The 22693-nt window shown below is 36.0% G+C and overlaps 11 protein-coding genes, 13 long non-coding RNA genes and 1 other non-coding gene across 25 annotated transcripts, besides 1 other annotated feature; 15 read left to right on the top strand and 10 right to left on the bottom strand.

Annotated features, from left to right (window-relative positions):
• Positions 1-1048: 1048 nt before the first annotated feature.
• Positions 1049-2701: a sequence feature (RNA overlapping with rRNA (SPOM_SPNCRNA.5963) was converted to a misc_feature.).
• SPOM_SPRRNA.54 lies at positions 1068-1178 on the top strand. The gene has a single exon (NR_151440.1). It is a non-coding gene; the product is annotated as a 5S ribosomal RNA (ribosomal RNA).
• zuo1 (zuotin) lies at positions 1804-3297 on the top strand. The gene has a single exon (NM_001022205.4). The coding sequence runs from the start codon at positions 1824-1826 to the stop codon at positions 3150-3152; it is 1329 nt and encodes a 442-aa protein (NP_596284.2). The 5' UTR covers positions 1804-1823; the 3' UTR covers positions 3153-3297.
• Positions 2822-3246, bottom strand: SPOM_SPNCRNA.5962. Its single transcript, NR_195313.1, has one exon. It is a non-coding gene; the product is annotated as a non-coding RNA (long non-coding RNA).
• A 67-nt stretch (positions 3298-3364) lies between the features above and the next one.
• On the bottom strand, positions 3365-4307 carry SPOM_SPNCRNA.5961. Its single transcript, NR_195312.1, has one exon. It is a non-coding gene; the product is annotated as a non-coding RNA (long non-coding RNA).
• On the top strand, positions 3712-4551 carry ncb2 (transcription corepressor). Its single transcript, NM_001022204.3, has 2 exons — positions 3712-3853; positions 3893-4551. The coding sequence occupies exons 1-2, from the start codon at positions 3811-3813 to the stop codon at positions 4333-4335; spliced, it is 486 nt and encodes a 161-aa protein (NP_596283.1). The 5' UTR covers positions 3712-3810; the 3' UTR covers positions 4336-4551.
• Positions 4491-6142, bottom strand: isn1 (IMP 5'-nucleotidase). Its single transcript, NM_001022203.2, has 3 exons — positions 5856-6142; positions 4884-5806; positions 4491-4833 (listed from the first exon to the last, which is right to left on the bottom strand). Exons 1-3 carry the CDS (start codon positions 6061-6063, stop codon positions 4747-4749), a joined length of 1218 nt encoding a protein of 405 aa, NP_596282.1. The 5' UTR covers positions 6064-6142; the 3' UTR covers positions 4491-4746.
• A 144-nt stretch (positions 6143-6286) lies between these two features.
• On the bottom strand, positions 6287-7295 carry SPOM_SPNCRNA.1579. The gene has a single exon (NR_150470.1). It is a non-coding gene; the product is annotated as a non-coding RNA, possible alternative UTR (long non-coding RNA).
• swi3 (replication fork protection complex subunit Swi3) lies at positions 6290-7287 on the top strand. Its single transcript, NM_001022202.3, has 2 exons — positions 6290-6785; positions 6844-7287. Exons 1-2 carry the CDS (start codon positions 6619-6621, stop codon positions 7220-7222), a joined length of 546 nt encoding a protein of 181 aa, NP_001018832.1. The 5' UTR covers positions 6290-6618; the 3' UTR covers positions 7223-7287.
• On the bottom strand, positions 7232-8219 carry SPOM_SPBC30D10.05C (sepiapterin reductase). The gene has a single exon (NM_001022201.3). It carries the CDS (start codon positions 8147-8149, stop codon positions 7406-7408), a length of 744 nt encoding a protein of 247 aa, NP_596280.1. The 5' UTR covers positions 8150-8219; the 3' UTR covers positions 7232-7405.
• A 255-nt stretch (positions 8220-8474) lies between these two features.
• SPOM_SPNCRNA.5960 lies at positions 8475-9000 on the top strand. The gene has a single exon (NR_195311.1). It is a non-coding gene; the product is annotated as a non-coding RNA (long non-coding RNA).
• On the bottom strand, positions 8512-9125 carry mzm1 (chaperone protein Mzm1; the record flags this gene model as incomplete). The annotated part of the gene is made up of 2 exons (NM_001355801.2): positions 8813-9125; positions 8512-8753 (listed from the first exon to the last, which is right to left on the bottom strand). Exons 1-2 carry the CDS (start codon positions 8871-8873, stop codon positions 8512-8514), a joined length of 303 nt encoding a protein of 100 aa, NP_001343167.1. The 5' UTR covers positions 8874-9125.
• A 104-nt stretch (positions 9126-9229) lies between these two features.
• Positions 9230-12093, top strand: lsm4 (U6 snRNP-associated protein Lsm4). The gene is made up of 4 exons (NM_001355800.2): positions 9230-9255; positions 9294-9485; positions 9551-11404; positions 11448-12093. Exons 1-3 carry the CDS (start codon positions 9253-9255, stop codon positions 9719-9721), a joined length of 366 nt encoding a protein of 121 aa, NP_001342832.1. The 5' UTR covers positions 9230-9252; the 3' UTR covers positions 9722-11404; positions 11448-12093.
• bpl1 (biotin-protein ligase) lies at positions 9247-12180 on the bottom strand. The gene has a single exon (NM_001022199.3). It carries the CDS (start codon positions 12016-12018, stop codon positions 10123-10125), a length of 1896 nt encoding a protein of 631 aa, NP_596278.1. The 5' UTR covers positions 12019-12180; the 3' UTR covers positions 9247-10122.
• Positions 12181-12361: 181 nt separating this feature from the next.
• On the bottom strand, positions 12362-12698 carry SPOM_SPNCRNA.5959. Its single transcript, NR_195310.1, has one exon. It is a non-coding gene; the product is annotated as a non-coding RNA (long non-coding RNA).
• A 101-nt stretch (positions 12699-12799) lies between these two features.
• Positions 12800-13869, top strand: mgm101 (DNA repair protein; the record flags this gene model as incomplete). Its single annotated transcript, NM_001022198.3, has 1 exon — positions 12800-13869. One exon carries the CDS (start codon positions 12800-12802, stop codon positions 13610-13612), a length of 813 nt encoding a protein of 270 aa, NP_596277.2. The 3' UTR covers positions 13613-13869.
• On the bottom strand, positions 13798-14746 carry hva22 (ER membrane organization protein, HVA22/TB2/DP1 family protein). The gene is made up of 3 exons (NM_001022197.3): positions 14663-14746; positions 14498-14619; positions 13798-14404 (listed from the first exon to the last, which is right to left on the bottom strand). Exons 1-3 carry the CDS (start codon positions 14674-14676, stop codon positions 14040-14042), a joined length of 501 nt encoding a protein of 166 aa, NP_596276.2. The 5' UTR covers positions 14677-14746; the 3' UTR covers positions 13798-14039.
• Positions 13978-14521, top strand: SPOM_SPNCRNA.5958. The gene has a single exon (NR_195309.1). It is a non-coding gene; the product is annotated as a non-coding RNA (long non-coding RNA).
• SPOM_SPNCRNA.5957 lies at positions 14669-15002 on the top strand. Its single transcript, NR_195308.1, has one exon. It is a non-coding gene; the product is annotated as a non-coding RNA (long non-coding RNA).
• Positions 14898-22398, bottom strand: tor1 (TORC2 serine/threonine protein kinase Tor1). Its single transcript, NM_001022196.3, has one exon. It carries the CDS (start codon positions 22183-22185, stop codon positions 15178-15180), a length of 7008 nt encoding a protein of 2335 aa, NP_596275.1. The 5' UTR covers positions 22186-22398; the 3' UTR covers positions 14898-15177.
• SPOM_SPNCRNA.5956 lies at positions 15125-16519 on the top strand. Its single transcript, NR_195307.1, has one exon. It is a non-coding gene; the product is annotated as a non-coding RNA (long non-coding RNA).
• On the top strand, positions 16643-17053 carry SPOM_SPNCRNA.5955. Its single transcript, NR_195306.1, has one exon. It is a non-coding gene; the product is annotated as a non-coding RNA (long non-coding RNA).
• Positions 17195-17797, top strand: SPOM_SPNCRNA.5954. Its single transcript, NR_195305.1, has one exon. It is a non-coding gene; the product is annotated as a non-coding RNA (long non-coding RNA).
• On the top strand, positions 18306-18507 carry SPOM_SPNCRNA.5953. The gene has a single exon (NR_195304.1). It is a non-coding gene; the product is annotated as a non-coding RNA (long non-coding RNA).
• SPOM_SPNCRNA.5952 lies at positions 18948-19358 on the top strand. The gene has a single exon (NR_195303.1). It is a non-coding gene; the product is annotated as a non-coding RNA (long non-coding RNA).
• Positions 21804-22274, top strand: SPOM_SPNCRNA.5951. The gene has a single exon (NR_195302.1). It is a non-coding gene; the product is annotated as a non-coding RNA (long non-coding RNA).
• Positions 22399-22693: the final 295 nt, after the last annotated feature.

The following is a 22693-nucleotide window of genomic DNA, read 5'->3' as shown; positions in this document are numbered from 1 at the left end:
TCGAATTCGAAACTAGGAACACTTAGTGTTCATTCAACATTAAATATTTGGAATTAGTCATAATAGCTTTTATATGCAATTTACAATCGGTTAATCAAGAGAATTCGTATACCGAAATTTATAAACCCTCAAATAGTCCTCAAACAGTATAACTCAAAACATTTCGCATCAACATCGCCTCTACTGGAAATGATATTCAGAAAGTTAAATAAAATTATTTTAATATGAGTGTTAAATATTTATTTAATTTTTTTTAATTTTTTTTTCAGAATTCATCATTGTTATGAAAGACCTAGCCAAAAACGTTTGAAGTTCCAATTACGAAGCAGTAATATATATTTCAAAAAATAAAAAAAAAATTAACTAAAAAAGAAAAAAAGAAATTAGAAATTGACACTTTATTTAAAATATCTAAGCTGATATTTGTTTTAATTTACAATTCAAAACTAACCCGATTATTGTTGCAAAATTTTTTTAATCATCAAATAGGTTATTTAAAATTAAATAACCGAATTAAATATGTAAACAATAAAACAAAATTTACTGACATCTCATTTTAATATACTTAGTATAGAATACAATAAAAAAAAAGTATGTACTAATTGGCTTAAAGTTTGTACCCGTTTATCTTCGTGAAAGCTTTCACGTTTACCTGTTGCATTAATTAATTTTTTTTGTTTAGCTTCCTTCCGATAAAACTAATCGCCAATATACTATTATACAACAGCTCTGAACTAAATATTAAGATTATTTATATTAGAGATTCAAATGCGAATTAATGATATATATTCACAATACCTACAATTTGCTTCCTTAATTAATGCCAGTTAATTTTTTACGACACAACTAACTGCTTGTTGAAGATGATTAAAGGATACTGCATACAATGGGATAACATTTAGATGATATGATGAGACTTTAAAATACGCAATTTGAAATGAAGTATATCTTAACCAATGCATGTCGTATAACAATGAATGTATTTTGTATTTTCTAGTATTTTTCTTTTTTATTACACTGTGTTATATTTTTAACATAAGTATGAATATTGCTATAATTAGTAATGATCGTTTACCTTGACAAAAACACTAGTTCCCGTCCGACCACTGCAGTCAAGCGTCTAAGGCCTCGCTGGTACTATAATAGAAATAACATGGGAATCTGTGGAGCTGTAAACTTTCTTTCATAGAAATATCGTATATTTACTTCTTTCCCCCCTCCCTCTTCTGATGTTCTACTCACACTTGCGCTTTTACAAAAATTGCTTAAGTGAATATTCCTTTCAGCTGTATTTTAAGTTGTTGCGAAAGCGACTACGAAATGAGGATTTAAAGGCGTCAGAAATACGATACTAAGCATTTCATAAACAAAAGGTTTAGTTAGTTTGAAAGAAAAATCATTAATAATTATTTGCACAATTACATTTTTTGGGTTCCAAAAAACTCTAGCCAGTTAACAGTATTGAACAATTTTGAATTAGATCGTGACAATCGACATGTCCTCATCGAGAAGATTTTTTGGAAAAGCAGCGGCAATCGATTCACTCGAATTCTCGATGAACTTCATTAAACCTGAATACCTTTTGTACACTGGATTTTTTGAATTCGAATAGCGTGAAAATTCTTGTTTTTGAAATACGTTGTTTGGTTATAAGCTATGCAAAGTTTTCCATGTACGTTAAAGAAATACTGAAATAAATAATTAGTAAAATATGTTGTAGGTAAAATAACGTAGTACATTAGAAAACGTTGAAGTTCATTTAGCTGTCAAATCTATATGAATATTTTTTCAGCTACTGAAGTTGTCCTTTCCTAACCTTTGCAATGAGCGCCGGTGATTCGATTCAGTTATTCCCTCCTACTACCAAGCAAGCTATTGAGGCTTCTTTTGTTCCTCATGGAAAAATTAGCCCTTTAATTAAGCGTGCGGTTGAACCAGTAGGTCCACTTTTCCTTGCCCATGCTAGGCGTCAAAGGCATGGTCGTACATTTAGTGAAGATGAGCGCCTTGAAGTAAAGAACAAAGTTCAAGAAGAGGTCAAGGAGGAATCTGAAGACGAAGAGGAGGATCCTGCTATGCTCCGTGCTGATCCCAAGGAATGGAAGCAACAAGATCATTATGCTGTCTTAGGTCTTTCCAAGTACCGCTACAAAGCTGATACTGAGCAAATCAAGAAAGCTCATTTGAAGAAGGTTTTGAAGCATCATCCTGATAAGAAAGCTGCCTCTGGTAACATAAACGATGATTCTTTCTTCAAGTGCATCCAAAAGGCTTATGAAATTTTATCTGATCCTGTAAGGCGCCGTCAATTCGATTCAGTTGATGAGAATGCTGATGTTGAGCCTCCTGAGTCTACTACTAAAGAAACCTTCTTTGAACTCTGGACTCCAGTTTTCGAGAGTGAAGCTAGATTTTCTAAAAAGCAACCCGTCCCTTCACTTGGTACAATTGAATCTACTCGTGCCGAAGTTGATAACTTTTATAACTTCTGGTACAATTTTGATTCTTGGAGAAGCTTTGAATATTTAGACAAGGATATCCCTGATGATGGTGAATCTCGTGATAACAAGCGTTTTCAGGAGAAGAAGAATCGTTCGGAACGTCAAAAGAATAAGGCTCGTGATAATGCACGCCTACGTAACCTTGTTGATACTGCATTGGCTTCTGATCCTCGTATTAAGCTTTTCAAAGAACAAGAAAAGGCTGCTAAGGCTGCTCGTAAATGGGAACGTGAGGCTGGTGCACGTGAAGCTGCTGCTGCTGCACAGAAAAAGAAAGAAGAAGAAGAACGTCGTGCTGCTGAAGAAGCTGCTGCTAAAGCCTCTGCTGCTGCTGCTAACAAAAAGGCTAAGGAGGATAAAAAGAAGGCCCAAAAGCGTGATAAAAAGGTTGTCAAGAACGCTCTCAAAGACTTCAACTATTTTAGTGCAACTGACGTTCCTTCAGCTGAGCATGTTGACAGTGTGTTAAAAGACGTTGATGTTATCATGTCCAAGTTAGGTGAAGGAGAACTTGGACAATTAGCTGCTGACATCAATGCTGAGAAAGCTGCCGGTGCTGCTTCTGTCCAAGCTGTTTTTGACAAATTTGCCAAAATGTTTATTGAACGTGGATCCATGTCATCAGCCGACGTTGTTTTCTTTGCTCAGTAAGTTCATAACAAAAAAGGTATTGGGTTTAGCGTGAGTTTAGAAATCAAATTTGGTGCCATCTTTGTTTACCCACTTTCATTTATACATCTTGAAATGTGTGTTTTTTTTGATACCATAGAATAAAATATTTACCATTCCTTTCTTCTATTATTTGCTATGCTCAGTAATGTATTTTAAAGATTTTAGATTCTTTGAAGTTCTGAAACTTCTATCAATATGCTGATCATTCTATGAGAACTTCAGAGTATCGGGTTTAATTAGCCGGAATTGCTCGAAAATAATTCATTAAATTTTTTTTCATTTATTTTGTAGTGCTCTGATACCCTGTCGTAATTTTGGATTTTCAAAGCACAAGAATAAGCCGTAATCAAATCCATGTCTTTTTTAAATTATTCTGCAAGTATAATCGAGTTGTGAAATTGCCGTCTAATATACTTATAAAATCATTTTTGTCATTCTTTGCTGAATAGAACGAGTCTACCAATACTGCATTCCAGTGTACTCTACGAATATCTTCTTGGACGAAAATATATATATGTGTATGTATAACAAAGCATGCAACGAATCTATACTAGTTTGAGTATTACACAAACCTGCATTCTCTAAAATCGTTTTGCATTACTGAAACGAACGAAATTAGGAATAAAAATTTTGCATAATGAATGATGGTTTCGCGGACGATGAATTGTCCCTTCCCAAAGGTAAAAGAATTGCAATCCATATTTACTAATAATGTGTAGCCACCGTTCAGAAAATGGTTTCCGACATACTTCCAGTGGACTTGACTTTTACGAAGGAAGCTAGAGATTTACTGATAGAGTGCTGTGTGGAGTTCATACATCTTGTTTCTAGTGAAGCTAATGAAATATGCGAAAAGGAGGCAAAAAAAACTATAGCCGCTGAACACATTATTAAAGCTTTAGAGAATTTGGAATTCAAGGAATATATTGCTGAAGCTTTGGAAGTGGCGGCAGAGCATAAAGAACAACAAAAGAATCGTGAGAAGAAAAGTAGCAAATTTGAACAATCCGGTGTATCAAGAGATGAGTTATTGAGACAACAAGAAGAGCTATTAAGCCGAGCCCGTGAGCGTTTTAAAAATCAAAATATTGCTCACGATAATCATACGACAACCGCCATTCCTGTTCCTACCGCATCAGAGACCGAAACAAAAGAAAATTGAGCTAGATGTATTTATGGATATTAAAAATCCGGAATTTGTTTAGAATTTGCTTCTATGGCAAATTATCGTTCATGTCTTAAAGTTACTCTGAAAACTAATCAAGTACATACTGTATCTTTCTTTGAGTTATCACTATTTTTGTCTTCATTTATTTAGAGTTTTTATGATGTGAAATTCATGTATTCAGATTTAATGCTATTCCAAATCTTACATTGCATAATGCGCTATTAAAATTAGCAAAGAAATTGATATCAAAAATCAAAGATTAACAATGTATTGAACGATCATATATCTTTTGATGTCAAAACGCTTATATGGGTATTCATTTTATAAGTATAGTATAGCATTGCTGAAGTATAAGAAGAATATTTACGAATGTGTTTGCAGTATAAGATCTCTCCTCTAATTAAATTACTTTTTTAAAAAAGAGAAATAATAATCTAAAAACTCAATCGTCTCGTGGGGGCTGGATACCCAAACAGTGGTAGCAGCAGCTCTCTTTGAATAGGTGGTTAGTAATCTTCAACAAAAGTTTATTTCAAACTTACCGCTTTATAATCATTGTTACCAGCTGACAAGAATTGATCACCAACATGCAGACAGCGAGAAGGATGGGAAATATTAAAAAAATGCTGAAGGCATAAAACACCCAATTTCTTGTCACCAATATCACACCAAATATCATTTCCACCATTGAAAGCAGTAAAAGGAACTGAGAAATTTCGTATCTGCAACGTTGCTTGTGTCTCCAAAACAGCTTCCTCCAGTTGCTCCCTTCTCAGTTTTTGACCAAGGGAAGGTACAAATCCAACTGATCTTTCTTTACGAACTATTTTTGCATCAATGTTAAGTCCTTGAATGCAAGAACGAAGAGTTTCTTCAGCAGTATCCAAAATTTCGAGAATCTCATCATGAGGCCATGTTTTCATCACGGGAAGCATCCATGAGTCAGCATCCACCCATTGTAAACCATGCAGTGGGTCATAAGCAAATAAGTAATTGCTCTCGCCTCCTAATACATGAAGTTTCCGTTTCTGCCCATCCTTCAAGTCGCTGTCTTCGATTGCCTGCAATAATCCTGAAAATCTATCAGTATACTCCTGGCCAGTACGACTGGGATAGCCAGCAGCAGTAAGAATGATGACATAGATCCCCCTCGAAAGTAACTGAATCAAACGGGATATAACAGGATTGTCAGGAAGCAAAGGCTGCCCATCTTCGTACAGAGTTACATCTCCATCAAAACTGACCATATCCAAGCCATTATCCGCAAGGTAATTCAATTGAGCACCTCCTAATATTGCCCTGACATCGTTAAAACTCGGTGCCACAAAGCTTCGTTTAGCTAGACAAAGCTTTGGTTCCAACGCGTACATAGCTTTCACTAATGGCAAAGGTGTCCAAAATATGGTGATCGATGGAACAAGCATCTTTAACTGGCTATAGGATCCACCTTCTGAAACTATTTGAACTATCAATGAGAAAGGTTAGAAAATTAAAAGAATGAAGGGGAAACTTACTATGAGCCTCAATAAGTTTTTCCACATCTCTTAAAATTACAGCGTAACGCTCAAGCGTTTCCTGCTCTTTTTCGCGCGTTACTAGTTTCTGTGAAGGGGTTCCTGCCTGTAAAACAAAAGGAACTGACAACAAACCTTTAATCCATTCAATAAAATCGTCCTTCCGATGTTGCTTTAACGCATACTCAACACGATATCTAGAAGCCATTGCCTAAACCTTTAATGACAAACACTTATTCAAAAAAAGAAATCTACACGAATGCAAGAAATTTGAAGGAAAGTATGTTAATTGAAAGAGAAAGGGTAAAAGTTGCTTTATTATGCTTTCCGAAACGATTCAAAAATGATTACGTTGAGAATTGTTATACTAGTATTAGCAGCGAGCACTATCACTCAAATACGTCTATCACAATTCCAAAAATTAGCTATAATTTATGAGCATTCTTAACAAAATTTTATAAAAGTATATAGTCCAGGTGTAACATGAGCCTTCTGAACTATTCTTCCTCTACACATTTCTAATCCGCGTTAAATAAGGAATTTTCTTTCATTAGTAAATTATAAACCTTTCTTGCTGCGCAGTTAAATTTGAAAGGTTCTATTCGCTTTTCATTAGCAGTAAAGTCAATAGTACATAGAAAAATTGCTAGATTAACAGAACTTTTGAAGCGAAACAGCAAGCAAATCGATATTTATTGCATTCACTAACTCTCTTTTGCGAAACATACAAGCAAATATATATTTTAAAAAAACACCATAAGAAATGTCTACAGCTGCTTCTGATTCAGGTGTTGAAAAACTCGTCGAGGAAAACAAAAGGGAAGAGGTGAAAAAGAATGAAGAAGAAAAAGAATTTGATTTAGGGTTAGAAGAAAATCCAGATTCTGTAAAAAAACCTCGCAAACGGTTGGCAAAATTTGATGAAGAAAGGTAAGAATTTGGTCGGTTTTCGGAAAATAATTATTGACCACTCGTTTTCCCTATTTAGATTGATTTCTGAAAATGGAATTCCAAAATTAAGGAAAATGATGCGCAAAGTTAAGTTAAAAGGAAAGGGTCATGAGGCAAAAGACTTAAAACAACTATTGGGAATGTATCATATATGGACTCATGAGTTATATCCAAGAGCCACGTTTGATGACTCAATATCGTATCTTAAAACTCTAGGAAAACACAGATCCGTCAAGGTTCGACGTCGTGGTTGGATTAATGAAATTGCTGTTGAAAATGGTTCGGACTCTAATGCTTCATTATTTACTGGTCCATCTTCCAATTCATTAGTGAATTTGACGAGCGGAGATCCATATGTTCAAGATACAGCTGATGATGCTTTTGTCGCCCAAGACAACGATACCCAATTAGAATAGTCACCATTAATGAATGATTGAGATGTTGTTGCAGCTTTGTTTATCAATATTAGTAATCATGATCATTTTTTGGGACTATTTTCAGCTACTTTTATTTGATGTAATGTTTAATTTATTCATTTTGTTTTATTTAAACGAACAATTGTAGCCTCTAACTCCGAAATTCAATAAACTATAGAACATCTAGACAAATGATTTCCATTCTACGAATTGACCAGTAAGCTTTGGATTGTTATTCAAGGCTAGAAAAGAAAGAGCTTTGGCGATGTCCTGAGGAGCCACAAGTTGACCGGATGTTTTAAGTTCTTTGAAAAAATTATGAGTATCTCCACCCATGGCTTCTTTATTGGAATCATTACGGATACTAACTTGCATAGGGGTATCAACAACTCCCGGACGTACTGCCACACTCATTATATCAGGCTCCTCGCTGCCAAGGTTCATGACTAGCATGTTGATGGCGGCCTTTGAGCAACAATATGCAGCCCACGCGGGAAAAACACGAACAGCAGCGCCAGAGGATACAATCACAATAGTACCCTTGGTTTTACGCAAATGCGGGATTGCATACTTCACTGTTTCAACCACACTGAAAAAGTTGATATCAAACAACTTACGCCATTCATTGATATCTGCATCAGCGATTTTGGCTATAGGTTCAAGGACACCTGCATTTAGAATAACCGAGTCCAATTTTCCAAACTTTTTAATAGCAGTTTCGATACTAGCTTTTCCAACCTCCGTAACGTCACCCTTCACGTGAACAAATGAGTCAGGATTTTGAATAAGCAAAGTTTCTAGTTCTGGGGTCAAGGACCTACTAACAGCAATAACCTTGGCCTTCTTCTGTAGAGCTTCTGCAGTAGCCAATCCAATACCCTTAGAGGATCCAGTCAACAAAATAACTTTTTCAGCGGTTTCGGCCATAATGCTTTTATAGAAATTTATAGAAATGTAGGGTGTGAATTACTTTAGTGTAAAGCCAGATTGTGGAACTGAGGAAATATGTTAGCTATGCTATGATTTATATCATGATGCCAAGATAACGAGGTTCCGTATAATCACAATAAAGTAACCGATATAATCTTAATTTTGCTTATTTATTCACGAAAGGAATTGTTATATGGTATTAAAAAACGAAAGTAATGAAGTGCAAATACAAAACAAGCTTGCCATTCCCTTTATTTTTGTTAATGGTCAAACATTACTAAAACAGAAAAAATAAATATGAGTATGAAAACAACATACTTTATTGTATTAATAGAGCTTGATGCAGTAATTTCAAAAAATTACCGAGGAAACTTTTTTTCAGTAAATTGTCTGTTTGTATTAATTTCAGTTGTCTTTCGAATTTTCAAAGAATAGGTATCGTTGGATTGCTTTTCAGCTTGAACGACGTTCCTTCTAAGGATTTCCGCAACAGCATTACCATTTTGGATTTCTTTTTTTGCTTCTTCTGGAGAACAGCACCGATGATTGTGAAAACCAGTTCTGATTTTATCCCTTGCAGCTGCGAGAATCATTGGGTCCCCTAAGTATCATCTGTGAATAAAAAAAAACATACTTGTTGATAGAGGTTAACCCACTTACCTTCAAAAACCGAATTGGATGCTCGCCAAAGATTACGAAAGCATTGTTTAGCAGCTGACATTACTAACGTTCTAAATTCTTTAAAAAATATTTTTAAAAACAAGAAAAAACGGTCAAAAGAACTAGAATTGGTACTGAGGGACTTTAGAAAAGGGATCGATATGTTAATGATATAATTCTTATTCTCTTGTTTAAAGTCAACTCAGGAAAAACTCTGACAAGAGAAAAAAAGAAGATACTTCAACCAAAATTATTGTTATGGCGATTACACGTTATTTATAAAGAAATGTCAGCAATGCACATGGTTTTTAGTGACTCTCACAATCGTGAACTCTGCGACTTATAACATTACAGGTTACAATGTTACTTCTTCTAATCCTCTAAAACAGAATGATAACCTACTACTTGGAAAGACCTAAGTTACCCATATACTGCAAAAAATGGTAAATTCTGTTTATTAATTCACGCTAACATCCTATAGCTTCCATTAACATTATTGAATGCAACTCAAGGTCGTCCCATACTTGTTGAGTTAAAAAACGGTGAAACGTTTAATGGTCATTTAGAGAATTGTGATAATTACATGAACCTCACACTGCGCGAAGTCATTCGTACTATGCCTGATGGTGATAAATTTTTCCGTCTTCCTGAGTGCTATATTCGTGGAAATAATGTATGTTGTACCATCCTTTTCTTTGCGGTCGAACATATTAATGCCAGCTGTTACTAACACAACAGATCAAATACCTGCGTATTCAAGATGAGGTGCTTAGTCAAGTAGCTAAACAACAAGCGCAGCAAAGAGAAAATCGCGGATCGCGATTTCGCGGACGTGGTCAACGCGGTCGTGGAAACTATGGTCACACAGCACCAAACCGTCGTGGCCGTGGTAGAGGTGGACACATGTAAATATCCCTGTAATTTTAAAAAGTTTTTATGGTCTCTCTTTAATGAGTGTATGATGCCCGTCCATTCATTTCCCTTCTATTTCCCCCTCTTCTCTAGAGCTCTAAGCCTTGTATAGGGTTTTACACTAATCCACAATTCTAATTTTGGTTTATGATATTTTCAAAGTAGCTTGTCTTAACATTGTATAAAGTCGGTTTGTTGGATTTAAAATCATGCTTGCTCATTTTAAGAAGGTTTAGCTAGTATAGAAAGGGACAGCCCTAATGGAAGCTGCAATATGCATATCTAATTATTCACCTTTTTAATTTGCCTAGGATTCCGGTACGAGTATCTATGATCAAAACACTACTGATTCCAATTTAACGTAAAGCGCCAGAAAATTACACAGTCAATAGTCATAACTAAGTTTTTCTTGTTATTAAATTTCTCATCAGATCAAAGCTGTTGCCGTCAGGTTGCAAGTGAACTACTTTCGTTGTAGGCTCATTGTTTTCGTTTAACAGTTGAGCTAACAGAAATCCGAAATCAGAGGTAATCCCTTGAATTATTGCTTTACCGCCGCTTGCTAAATTGACCGTTTGGTTGCTATGTAACCAATATTGGTAATATTCTGGTAAAATAAGAGAAAAACCCTCTTCCAAAAGTAACCTATGATAACGATCAAACTGATTGAGTACACTGGCAAGCAGCTTTTCAAAGGAAAACTTCTCTAGCCGCGGATTATCAGAGTTTTTGTTCCATTCATCTACCAGAGTATTCAAAGAAACAGTAGGACCCAAGTTACTGACATTTATTCCACAGCCAACAACCAAATGTAAGACATTTTTTCGGTAATTAGAAGTAACTATGATTCCAGAAAGCTTCATATACTGCTTACCTTGAAAATTTATTCCACCTTTATCAACACGCACATAAACATCGTTAGGCCACTTGATAAATGCAGGAATATTTTCATAGCCTGGAGCATACTCACGAATACCACGGACAACTGCTAAGGCCATCAAATACTGAAAAAGCGCTATAGGTGTAGTAGAGAAATTTTTAGCATCCACGTTGATGATGAACGAAAACGCGAGCGTTCCATAGGGAGAGACCCACATGTTTTGACCTCGGCCTCGACCAGCAGTCTGGTAATTACCCAACACGGTAAAACCAGTATTCGTTGAATCCAAAAATCTATAGTTTTTGTCTAGTAGAGTTTGAGTTGACCGGATTACTGGTGCAACTATAATTGGTAAACCGAAACGACATCCGTTAATTAACTTTGCATAAAGCTCTAAATCAAAACTAGGCTTCGCTTTTTTGCATATTTTTTCTTCGTCACCATACCATATTTTTACAATTTCATTATCAGAATCTGACAAATCGGCGGAAATATCCAAATTAGCAAGTTGATGCTCCGGGATTTCAGAACTTATGTCGGAAAACTGGAAGGTATACAGAGTGTCCTCATCTTGATTTTTTACCTTATTTGTAAGAGCTTTTTCAATAAATCTTTTAGTCTCCACATTATTCGGGAACAAGTACTGATCAGTTAATGTAGGCTGACCACATTTAGATGTATCCTTAGGAACCTTCAACCCAAGGAGTTTGAGAATATAGGATAACAATTCTAATCGTGTTTTCTCATCTCTTTTATCTAAAATGGGGCTTCCCTCTGCTGAAAACTCAGGATGAATACCTGTAAGTACAACGTTTCCCTTTCCTACTTTAACATAAATTATAGCTGCTGATTTCTCAAAATCTGTCTCTTGATAGCGAGCAACCACCTTAACATTAGAATAGTTTTCTGTCTCCAAAAAAGACCCACCTCCATTAAAATATATGTGGGTATGAACGGGGGATGATTGCATGCCATCAACAATTATAGATGCCCGTCGCGCCCCATCCTCGCTATCATAGGTAAATCCAGGAAAGGTAGGACCAGCACAAGTTCCTGGAAAAAATTGAAGTTTCCTTTTCCCTACAACGTTCAAATCAGAGTCTGGCATTCGAAAATCAACCACCGCAGAACCAAAATATCCTCCTGCACATAAACCCAGATAAGCTCCCCCTCGCTTGACAAAATCAGTAATTTTCCGGTAAATTGTTTCATTAAAAGAAGAACAGTAACCCATATCTCTTCCGCCGGGCATAACTAACAAAGCTGTGCTAGCAGGCCAAGGTTCTTTTTCTAAAGTAGAGGCGTCGACAAATCTCATTGCATATAGCGGAACGACAAATGGTAAAAGGGATTGAAATGTTCTCAGTAGGCATATTTTGGAGGCCCCATTGCCATTGTATATTAAAACATTCATTGTTTCAGTTTGCCTTTGTAATGCTAAAAAATAGTTTGTTCTAATCCAAAGAGGTACTTAAAAAAATTGTAAACCAATCTGTAGAGTAGTATAAGTAAAAATCTCAAGTAAGTAGTAAGCAGTCAGGTAGTTTGGTTCAAATATACAAGTTGGCAAATAGCTAAATAAATGCGATGATAATTTTCCAATCATGTTTGCTCGCTTCTTAAACACCTTAAACCCAACACAACTGTCAACAATATTTACCGCAGTGGAAAAATACACATTAAAGCGCGCTTCATTCGAAGGCAATATACATATACTGGTAAGTTAAATGTGTTTTTTATTTTTAAAGAGAATCGCGTGTCAACTACGCGTTCATAAACTATCATAATGATCGATGACTACATTGTTTTTCCTTTTAAAAGCTATATTGTATATAGCTTAATTTACCGCATATGACTATGGAAATAAAGAATATCAAAAATATTGTAAAATGCTATAGTTATACTCAAATACGTAAAAAAAAACGAAGAACGTATAGTTAAGTTATGGAAATGTTTTTTTTTAATTGCGGGACCTCCTACCGCTTTATTCTGTAAAGGTTTGGAGAATAATCTTGAAGCTGGAGAGCATATAAATAAGGACAATTAACGATTCACAACATAGCGTAATTATTGCTACACTTAATAAATACATAAATATACGACTGTCAAGATTATTCGCAAAAGGATTTAACAAGGTTGTAAAATGGTGGTATCCTAAATCAGATACTTTTCTCATATCATACGTATTTTTACTAATGCAAACAATGCTTGGAAAACCAGCTTTGCAGTATTTTGGCAAGTTGTCAAGATATCTATATAAAAATGGTGAGCCCATAAATATTTGGGTATATAGTAGAAACTCAAGTTTTTCTGTAATTCCTAAGAACGGTTTGTTGTCGCCTAAAATTACTCAACGTTTTTACCAAAACAGTTCAATTCAATATCAAAAAGACAAAAATATTTACGAGCCAAAAGAAAATTTAGAGGAAAAAGAGCTTTCTGAAGGGTTTCTTGACGAATCAAGGCTTGAAATTCCAGAAGCAGGCCATAATTGGGAAAAATCCTTTTTCGGGTTATCTTCTCAACCGTTTAGCAAAGAAATATGTGATCTATTAACAGCACCGCTCGAGGTCGACGATATAGAGATAAAACCGGACGGTATTCTATACTTACCCGAAATTAAATATCGTCGTATATTAAATAAAGCATTTGGTCCAGGTGGTTGGGGTTTAGCTCCTCGTGGAAATACCAACGTTACTAGCAAATCTGTTTCAAGGGAGTATGCGCTCGTTTGTCATGGGCGACTTGTATCTGTTGCACGTGGTGAGCAAACTTATTTCGATCCGGAAGGAATTGCTACTGCATCTGAGGGATGCAAGTCTAACGCATTGATGAGGTGTTGCAAGGACTTGGGTGTAGCAAGTGAATTATGGGATCCAAGATATATTCGAGTATTTAAGAGAGAAAACTGTGTGGAAGTTTTTGTTGAAAACGTTCTTACAAAAAAGAGACGCAAACTCTGGCGTAGGAAAGAAGACAAATTTTCCTATCCCTATAAGGAAGTATAACAAAAGCAATTTTTTAATAGTAATTCCCAGTCCATTTTCTAAAACAGAATACTGGATGTTGATGTTGATGTTACAATTCTCTTCGTTGAATGATGAAATAATTTTCTACTGCCGGTTAATGCCACTAGTTCCTAACTTAACAATACAAAGAATTCATCTGAAAAACTTATGCATTCGAGAATCAATGGAAAACGTAGACTGATTTTTAAAAAATTTTTAAATAAATTTAGTCATGCGAGTATACATATAAGGGAAACAAAAACAAAGTAAAATCATTAGAAATTAAATAACTCCAAACTTGGTTATAATCACAATATCTTTTTCTCATGTCGATTGTAATTAAGTTCAGGATACCTCACAACAACGATTACATCGCTAAAAAAAAGCATCAGTAAATGAGTAGTCATTAGAAAAGTCTTTTTTAACATCACTTCGATTTTTTTGTATCAGCGTCGGACCCAGGAGCCTCAACATCACCTTTGGGAAGCTTGTCAATTAATGACTTTACAAGAGCCCAAGCATTCAGGACCAAAGGCTGACGTGTAGTAAATTGAACTAACTTCTCTAGAAAATTATTGATGGCTGCTTTGTGATCCGAAAGAAAAGGAGAAATGTACGATGCATAAATAAATGCTGCACCTTGCGTTCTAGGATTTAGAAGCCATAACCAAAATACAATCTTCGAAGTAGAATAGAACGGAACCCAACTTAGAAATCTTCCTAATATAGATTCAGCAGCCGTTACACAACCATAGACACACCAGTATGCCATAAGTCGTCGTCGCTCTTCTTCTGTACAAATGTTATAACTAATGTTCATAAAAAATCCGACTCATGGTAAAACCAACGAATATGCTTTTTACTTCGGCGGAAAAATAAACCTACCTATTGATTTGTGTTCTTCATTTCTTAATTGAAACGCTTTTGGAAGTAATTGGCTTCTTTTACTAGGTAATTCGAGCAATAAATACGTTTTGTAAATAGGATAGCCAGCACCTATTATGGTACTTTTAAAATGCGTTAGAAGTGTTAACTATAGAATATATTTACCTTAAAAACTCCATTGAGGTACTTTTTGAAGAATCTGCAGCAATAAATATTCGTTGCCCGAAATTGGTTAATAGGTTTATTATTGTCGATAGTACCGGAGCTACTAGCACTGTAGTAGCGACCACACTAGACGCTAAAGAAATTTGCTCCAACATTAAAAGTTGCATGGTTAACTTTAAAAATTTAAAAAATGCTGTACATCATGAAAAATACATTCAACAGAAAATCAATGTGAATGCATATCTTTAGTCCATATAAATAAACATGTTTACATCATACGAAAGTTTTGGGATTGCACTGAAACATATGTATTAATAAATATAAAAAGGATAATACATTTTAAAAAAAGGTAAAAGAGAAGTCTCTTTGAAATTTTTGATGAGTATGAGAAATAAAATAGTCATCCAGGAAAAGAATCATAACTTATTTGGAGCTCAGAAACGAGCGAATTTATAGACATAAATTAATAACAACACGAAAAAAATTATCATAATCTCAAAAAACAGAAAACATCATTACCAAAAACTACACCATCCTACATAACAACGGCAAAGATTTTCGGGAGCTGTAGCTTGTTGGATAAGCTTTTCAACTTGCGCTTTGACTGGCAATTGCTCTTTCAAATCGAAATCTTTACCAGTTAGCTTATTTGAGACACGCTTCAAGACTTGAATAGATCTCTCGTTGAGTCCTTCGGCGTTTACACCATTTGTTTCACTAAGAGCTGCATAATCAGCGTGACGCGCACGATGAGTGTAGGACCTTCCTTTCTCTTCTACACTACTTGAGGTAGGCCGGAGTGTCGTAGAAGCCCCGAAAGAGCTTTTAGTCATAAGTCTCCAATTAATCAAAGGGTCATAGACAAATGCTTCAAGAACTGCCATTAAAGACTCCGTATTTGATCTTAAAACACGCATAACAAGCTCGCAAGTAATTTTGTAAGTACCTTGGATACCGCTAACCTCCATAGCATTAATAAGCATTCGAGTAAGTCGAAACGGTATTTTCTCAGGAAATTTTTCTCTATGCATGGCAACCTCAAAACAATCACCAAAGTCAATATGAATGATCTTACCAGAATACCGATCCATCATTAGATTGGAAGGATGTCGGTCACCAAGTCCAAGTATATATCCAACCATTGACATGACTGCCAAGCTTTGAGTATAGCTGGTTCTCCTATCAAGCCATGCTTCTGAACTTCGACTTTTAAGCCACAACACATGATACAAATCATAACCATCAGTATTAGCCATAACATATTCGAATACTTCTAGTTTTTGCAATAATGTTAAACTGTCGCAGTCGGGTGCCATTTGAAGCATCATGCGATGCTCTAAATTTAACAATATGTTACGCTTTGAGCGAAACTCTTTGATCAGGAAATGTAATGTATCACTATGCGGAACCCACCCCAGCAAACCAGAATTGGGAGATAGCGGAATAACTGTATAACGCTCTATATTCAGACGTCGTTTGAATGTCTCAGAATCCGTAGTCAGTAACGTATTACATAAACCAAAAAGCTGCATAACTCGTTCATCTTGCCTCAAATCTTCATGACCCTTAAGGACATACTGATAATCTTTGCCATCACTACCATGAATTGTCAATCTTCTTGGCCTTTGCTTAGAAGAAATAACTTCGAAAGTGTGATGGAAATGCGAGATCCGAATGACCGGTTTGTTATGACCATAGGTTCCAGGCACAGCTAGTTCCAAATCACAAGCATCCAATAACTTAGGGGAAACATATTGTAGCTCCAAATGCTTAATCCGTGGTAATTGCTTTTGAATACGTCTAAAGACTTGATAATACAAATCCCAAGACTGATTTAATTCCGTAGGGTCACCATCTTGCAAAAATTTCTGCCAGTAACTTCTAGCTTTACGTAAATCATACCCAAATGTCTGAGCAAATGATATCTCAGACAAGGTGGAAGGACCCTTCTCCAATGTTTCATGCAGGGGTTTCACAATATCAATCATTAAAGATATATCGTGATCTGAAAAATAAGCTTGAGAAGCTTCCTCTAATCCTTCATACCATAATTCATGCCAAAGTATAGCAACTCTAATTAGCTCTTGACTAACAAGTAGAGCTTGACGAACCAACGTATCACTATGCGAAAGCATGCTATCCATAATTGATTTTGCTGAATGCTTCTGCTGCGGATTTGTAGATTTGGAGGACACAGTAAGTGAATACACCAATGCCTGAGGATGCACCCTACCAATATCGGAAAGTAACTGATGAACAGATGCTCTAACTGAAGAACTTGAAGTGTGTATTCGTGCAATTAGTTGTGGTATAACTTCTAACCATGTATCCATTGGAACATTGGAAAATCCTTCAACAATTGCGGCTGCTACGTCGCTGTGCTCACCGAATTTAAACCATAAATTAAGTAACCGCAATATATCCTGAAGTGAGTTTTTTTGATTTAAAACAGAAGAGTGAAAAAATCCTTTAATAGCAGGTACAATATATTGTTCATACATATCTTGGGTAACCCCATGTTCAGTCTGTTCATAATAACCAACGACTTCGAAATTTGCGAGAGCCCAAGAGTGCCAAGCTTTATACCACGATTTATCGAACAAAGTAGCATAAAAATAACAATTCAAAATATCCCTTACGCTTTCTTGATTAACACTATCTTGAAGAGACTTTTTCCATTTGCCAAGTTTATGAAAACACCTTGCTAAAAACGAACGCTCTTCCGAACTTACAGATGATGAGGCTAAAATATCAACCAACTTTGAAGAATCACCCATTTTATACCCATGTTTTGACGATAGATATGAGGTGAACTCTTCGAGCTCCGATACCGCAATATTTTTTTGATCTGTAGCCCACAAATATTTTAAATACGTATATACAACATGAGGATTGAGAAGCTTAAGTGAGTCAAGCGGGTAAGCATTTGAAGGATCGCGACCCATCAAATATGTGAGACACTGATTTGAAAGCTTCAACCGGTCAGAACGACGGCAAAGATCAGCTAATTTTATCCACATTTCAGGAGAATCTTGTGGAGACAATACCAGAGCCCTAAACCGAAGCGTATTATGCCAAACATCCACATTTTTCTGACATCCTTCAAGCCTTTTCCGCCACGTTTTTTTAAGAGAGTCCAAATTGTTTTCATATTGCATATTCTTTTTATAGTCAATAATTTCTTCAAGTTCCGAAAGCATTTGGGATTTGACCATAATACCATATGCACGATTATAGCTTTCACCGATTATGGAAGAAAGGTCGTTTACTAATATATCACGATGTCTCTCGATATGGCCATACGCCTTATTGTATTGACCAAGATGTACAGCACTAATAGCGGAAAAAAACTCTTTATCTTGTGGGTCACGGTCCATGGCACTAACATATTCACTAATTAAATTCCATTGACCCAAACCCCAAGCAGCGGCAGCTGCAAGTGGAGCAATAGCTTCACGATGTTCTTGTTCAGACGTTACCCAAGCTTTTTGTGCCAATTCGGAAAGGTGATCCCAGTCACCCAAAGCATAATAACAGCGTAATTTTCCGATATTTATCTCGAAAGACGAGTCACCTTCACGTTCTCGATGCTCATATGCAGCTAATGCATCATCCCATCTATGTAATTTTTCATACCAAGTTTCTTTCAAACTAAACTGCTTGTGTTCTTTGGTATATTGAAGCATACCTACAGCGGCATCGGATTGTTGCAGATGATTGTTTATGGTAATGAGAGACTCGATAGTGCTAATGCTAACTTCCTCTTTCGTCTCTTGAACGAATTGTAATTCTGTATAATGCAGAGCCTTGGCATAAACATTACACTTAGATGCATGAGCACTAATTACTTTGATAGGAATTGGTAATGTATGATCTTCACGCTCCATATACTCAGCAAGATTTAACAGAGTCTGTAATATTTCTACTGAAATGTTAGGGGCATTCATAGCGAGCTCTATTGATTTAACGAGATTTTTCTTATTGCTTTCAGTTAACTCATCCCAACAAGACAAAAAACTGACATTAAATAAATCGCGAGCCAATGGATGGTATATACCAGCTAAGGTCGAACAAGACCTAAGTGCCGAAGAAGGGGATTCCTTCAGAAGTTCAATACTTATTCTTCTTATCCAGTCCTGCCAATCATCCCTTGTCAATTTTTGTGATGATTCCCATGCTGCTTTCAAGGATGCTTGATCAACAGGAAGCTTTGTCAAGACTTCATCTTGTGTAGAAAAAGGCTTTGTTGAGGGCCTCGGCTTAAACTCCTTTACTACGACATCTTTGGGTAGAGGCTCACCTTTCAAAAGTCGTGAAACCAAAAGTTCGTAAGCCGGATGACTTATCTTGTGACTAACCAAAACTTTATTCACCATCGGTATAAAAATCGAATAATCATACCCAAGTTGCGATACTATAGCACAAAGAGTATCCATAATAACTGCTCTCAAATCGCCATTAGATTTCCCTAGCATGCGAACCAATGGATGAATGATTCGAGAGGCATGATCCGAGAAATTAACAGATTGAAATAATTGGGCAATGCATTTGAGGGCACTCTTCCTGAATCCAAGGGGTATAGTATCACGCTCAAAACTTCTAATTATAACTGGTAGAACAAGATGCATGTATTCTTCAATATTAGAACCAAATATAACAAATGATTGTAAAACTTTGTATGAAACGGAACGGGAAGACGTATTATCAAGGGAAAATGCTTTCAACATACAAGATAATATTTGAGGCAAGTAAAATTTAAATTCATCCTGCAGTGCAATTGCTATGGCATCGATGAGTTCAAGAATAACTAGCAATAGAGATGTGGTAGATTCCCAAAAGACTTTTGAAAGATTAAAAATATCAGATACATAATCCCTAATGTTTGGTCCAATAATAGAAGTTAAAGTCGTTAACTGCTGAAAATAAAACTCAGCCGAGGAAGCCGATAAGGATTGCATTACTTGTAGAAACGTTGGTACCACTTGAGGTAAAAATACAGTAGATTTAGATCCCATTTGAGAGCAAATATGCATCACTGCTTGAACAACAGAAGAGTGATGCATAGAGAGCGAACTGTCTTTTAAAATACCTATCAAAGTGACAACAGCAACCATAGCGTAGTTTTCCAATGACGGGTACTGCGCGGCACTAATTTGAGGTACACCATGGGCATTATTATGACTACTTTGTAAATCATCTGAAACTTCCTCAGTAGTTAAATACGTATATGGATCTAAAGCACCTAACACACCTAATGTTCTCAGTACTTCTCTTCTTATCGGTGTTGGTTGTTCTGATTGCAAAATACCAATTAGCGCGCCCAACAAAGGAGGGTAATCTAAATATGGCTGAATTACATAACCTGAACGACCACAAAGTTTTCGTAAACATTTAAGAGAAGCAAGTCGCTTCAATGTAGAGCTTTGATCCTGTAAATTCACAAGTATTAACTTCATGAAGGAACCACGAACATCCACAGGCATATCTTCTCCTTCAACACTTGCGAGTTCACCTAAAGCTGATATAATGGCAGATGAAACTCCAGGACTCGTATCTGCTGCTTTCGGTAATATTACATGAATGATCGATTGGATATATGGCTTAATGAGTGTTCTAGCTTTGGATACCAGTAATTTGAGAAGCTGTGCGCTTTCTTCTTTTTGACGACTATTACCCGAATATTCCATGTCAGATAATAACTGAATAATAGTTTTTCGTAGCGATGGCATCACATGGGCCGGATTATACAATGCAAGCCTTCCTATAATAATGATAGCAATTTCTCTGATTGAAAAAACTTCATCATTCAGAGCGATAAATAAGCAACGAATATTATCAGGATGTGCCAAATGCCGATCAAATCTTTCATCTAGTAATGAGAGTACGGTTTCCCTAATTTTTGGATCACTATCTGCAATTCCAAGGGTTAATAGCTTTTCAAGCACCTCAGCGACTGATTCAACAGCCAAAGGATTTGTTTTTCTACATATCGGATCTCTGGCAAAAACCTGACAGCAAGTTCGTGCAGCAGCAATACGGATCTCTGAATTATCATTTTCCAAGTAAGATAAGACAGATTCTTGGATGAAACTAATTAATGAATAACCAGTAAAATTAAAAGTACCCAAAGTTTCTAAAGCCAAAATAATTGATTCCGTGCTTTTACTTCTTTGGTCAGGTTCCCTAGCAGAGTATATATTAGTGAAACTGGGAGTATATGTGTCATTAGTACGAATTTCAAAGTTTTTTCCAGTCAAAATTTGACTAACCATATTCAATAATCGTTCTTGAATAGGAGCCAAAAGAGGAGGGATGTTTTCTGCCATTTTCACAAGAGCTTGACGCAAGTGAACGCTCAGTTCGCAAGAAAAAATCAGACCAAGTAGACTTCGAGAATCTTCAAGGAGTTCAAGCTTTACAGCAGCAGCCAACATGCCAATGCATTCAAAAACAGGCTTTTCATATTGCGTTTTTTCACGTACTTTTGCTGTCAATGTATCCCTTATTACTTTTAAAATATTCTGTAAATAAGGAATCATTGCTTCATTGACTGCCATGGCTATTCTTCCAATAGCTTCAAAAGCTAAAGACTTTTCCTTGTCTTTCCTGATATGGGAAAGTAAGTAAACCATAAAAGAATCTAAATAACGCTGTTGAAATTTTTTGGGGTTATATTCAGACAATGTAGGCAGTAAAAATACTATGCAGCGTCTGATAGAGTTATCTCTATGCTCTCGTAAACGAAGCGCCAAATCACAAAATTCTGTGTAATGTTCACGAATAAAAGAGCCAGATTTTTCGAAAAGCTCTTTGTATGCGAGAAGACTTCCATGCAGATATTCCACACTCGACTGTCGTAAACCATGTTCAGCTTGAAGCAGAACTTCATTAAAACACTGCAATTGAACTTTAGCTTCTCTTTGACAAACCACGTCTAAAGAAGCACCCAAAGCATCAGCAGCAGTTTCCCGAATAAGAGGCTTTGGATCACGCAATCCAGTCCACAAATTTTGGAAAATTTCACTAATATACAAGTAAACTAAGGTAGGAGAATTTTGTGCTAAAGCCTTAATAATTAAAATAGCCGCCATCCGTTTTTGCTCTTGACGGTCTCCTTGAAGCCACTCGAAAGCACGCTGAACTTCAAATTCAACGAATTCGGCTGCAAGGGTACCACCAGACGCAGCCAAATGACCAAGAACCTTCGCAGATAGTTCCATCGAATGCCAATCCGTACTAGGAAGGGTCATTCGTAAGTAATTTGCATACCGCGAAAGATTAGTAACATCTCCCTCACTTTCGAATTCAATTAGCTTGCCTATCGCAAGGATTCCTCCAAATCTTTCGTGGGAATCATGGCTATGAATAAGCTCAAAAATTCGACGATTGATATCGTTATTGAAACGCGCAAGGGATTCACCTGATAATTCCTTAGTAGAACTATGTACAAATTCTTTTAATTGATCAGCGGCTGCTAGTTGAATGCTTTCATTTTTGTTTTTTAGATCACTAAAATACTCCATGAATCAAAGAGAGCGAGTGAAACGATAGACTTTCTAATAGTCGCGGTGTTCAATTCTTCCACTTAGGCATTCATCACAATGTCTACGGAAAGCAAACAATTCAGTATTAGGTTGACCGGAGAGGTATTGGCCTTCCAGTTTGATTAAATGAACTTTATATATGTTCAGATTAATATAATTTCTTAGTAACTTCTCCGAGATATGGAAAAGGTTAAAAGTTAACAACTTATGACATTAAATGTCATGTCAAAATTTCTAAGGTATTCCAACGTGAAATCGTTCAAAAAACATAACATAGCACATTATAATCCTTTAAGTATATGGAGCACTTTTTGTACACAGAAATAAATTCGTTTTTATTTGCTCGTCATTTTTATTTTGCACGAGCGCATGGCTTAAACGTTTTTTTTATGAGGAGTTCTGAATCAATCCATAAATATTTGATTCTTTAAAAAGTTGTTTGAGTTTTTCCAAGCTAGCCCACTGTTATTTTTCTTTGTTTGGTTGA

This window comes from Schizosaccharomyces pombe (genome assembly GCF_000002945.2).
Source record: "Schizosaccharomyces pombe strain 972h- genome assembly, chromosome: II".
Taxonomy (NCBI): domain Eukaryota; kingdom Fungi; phylum Ascomycota; class Schizosaccharomycetes; order Schizosaccharomycetales; family Schizosaccharomycetaceae; genus Schizosaccharomyces; species Schizosaccharomyces pombe.
The sequence above is the reverse complement of the archived record's forward strand: the minus strand, read 5'-3'. Positions and strand labels throughout refer to the sequence as shown.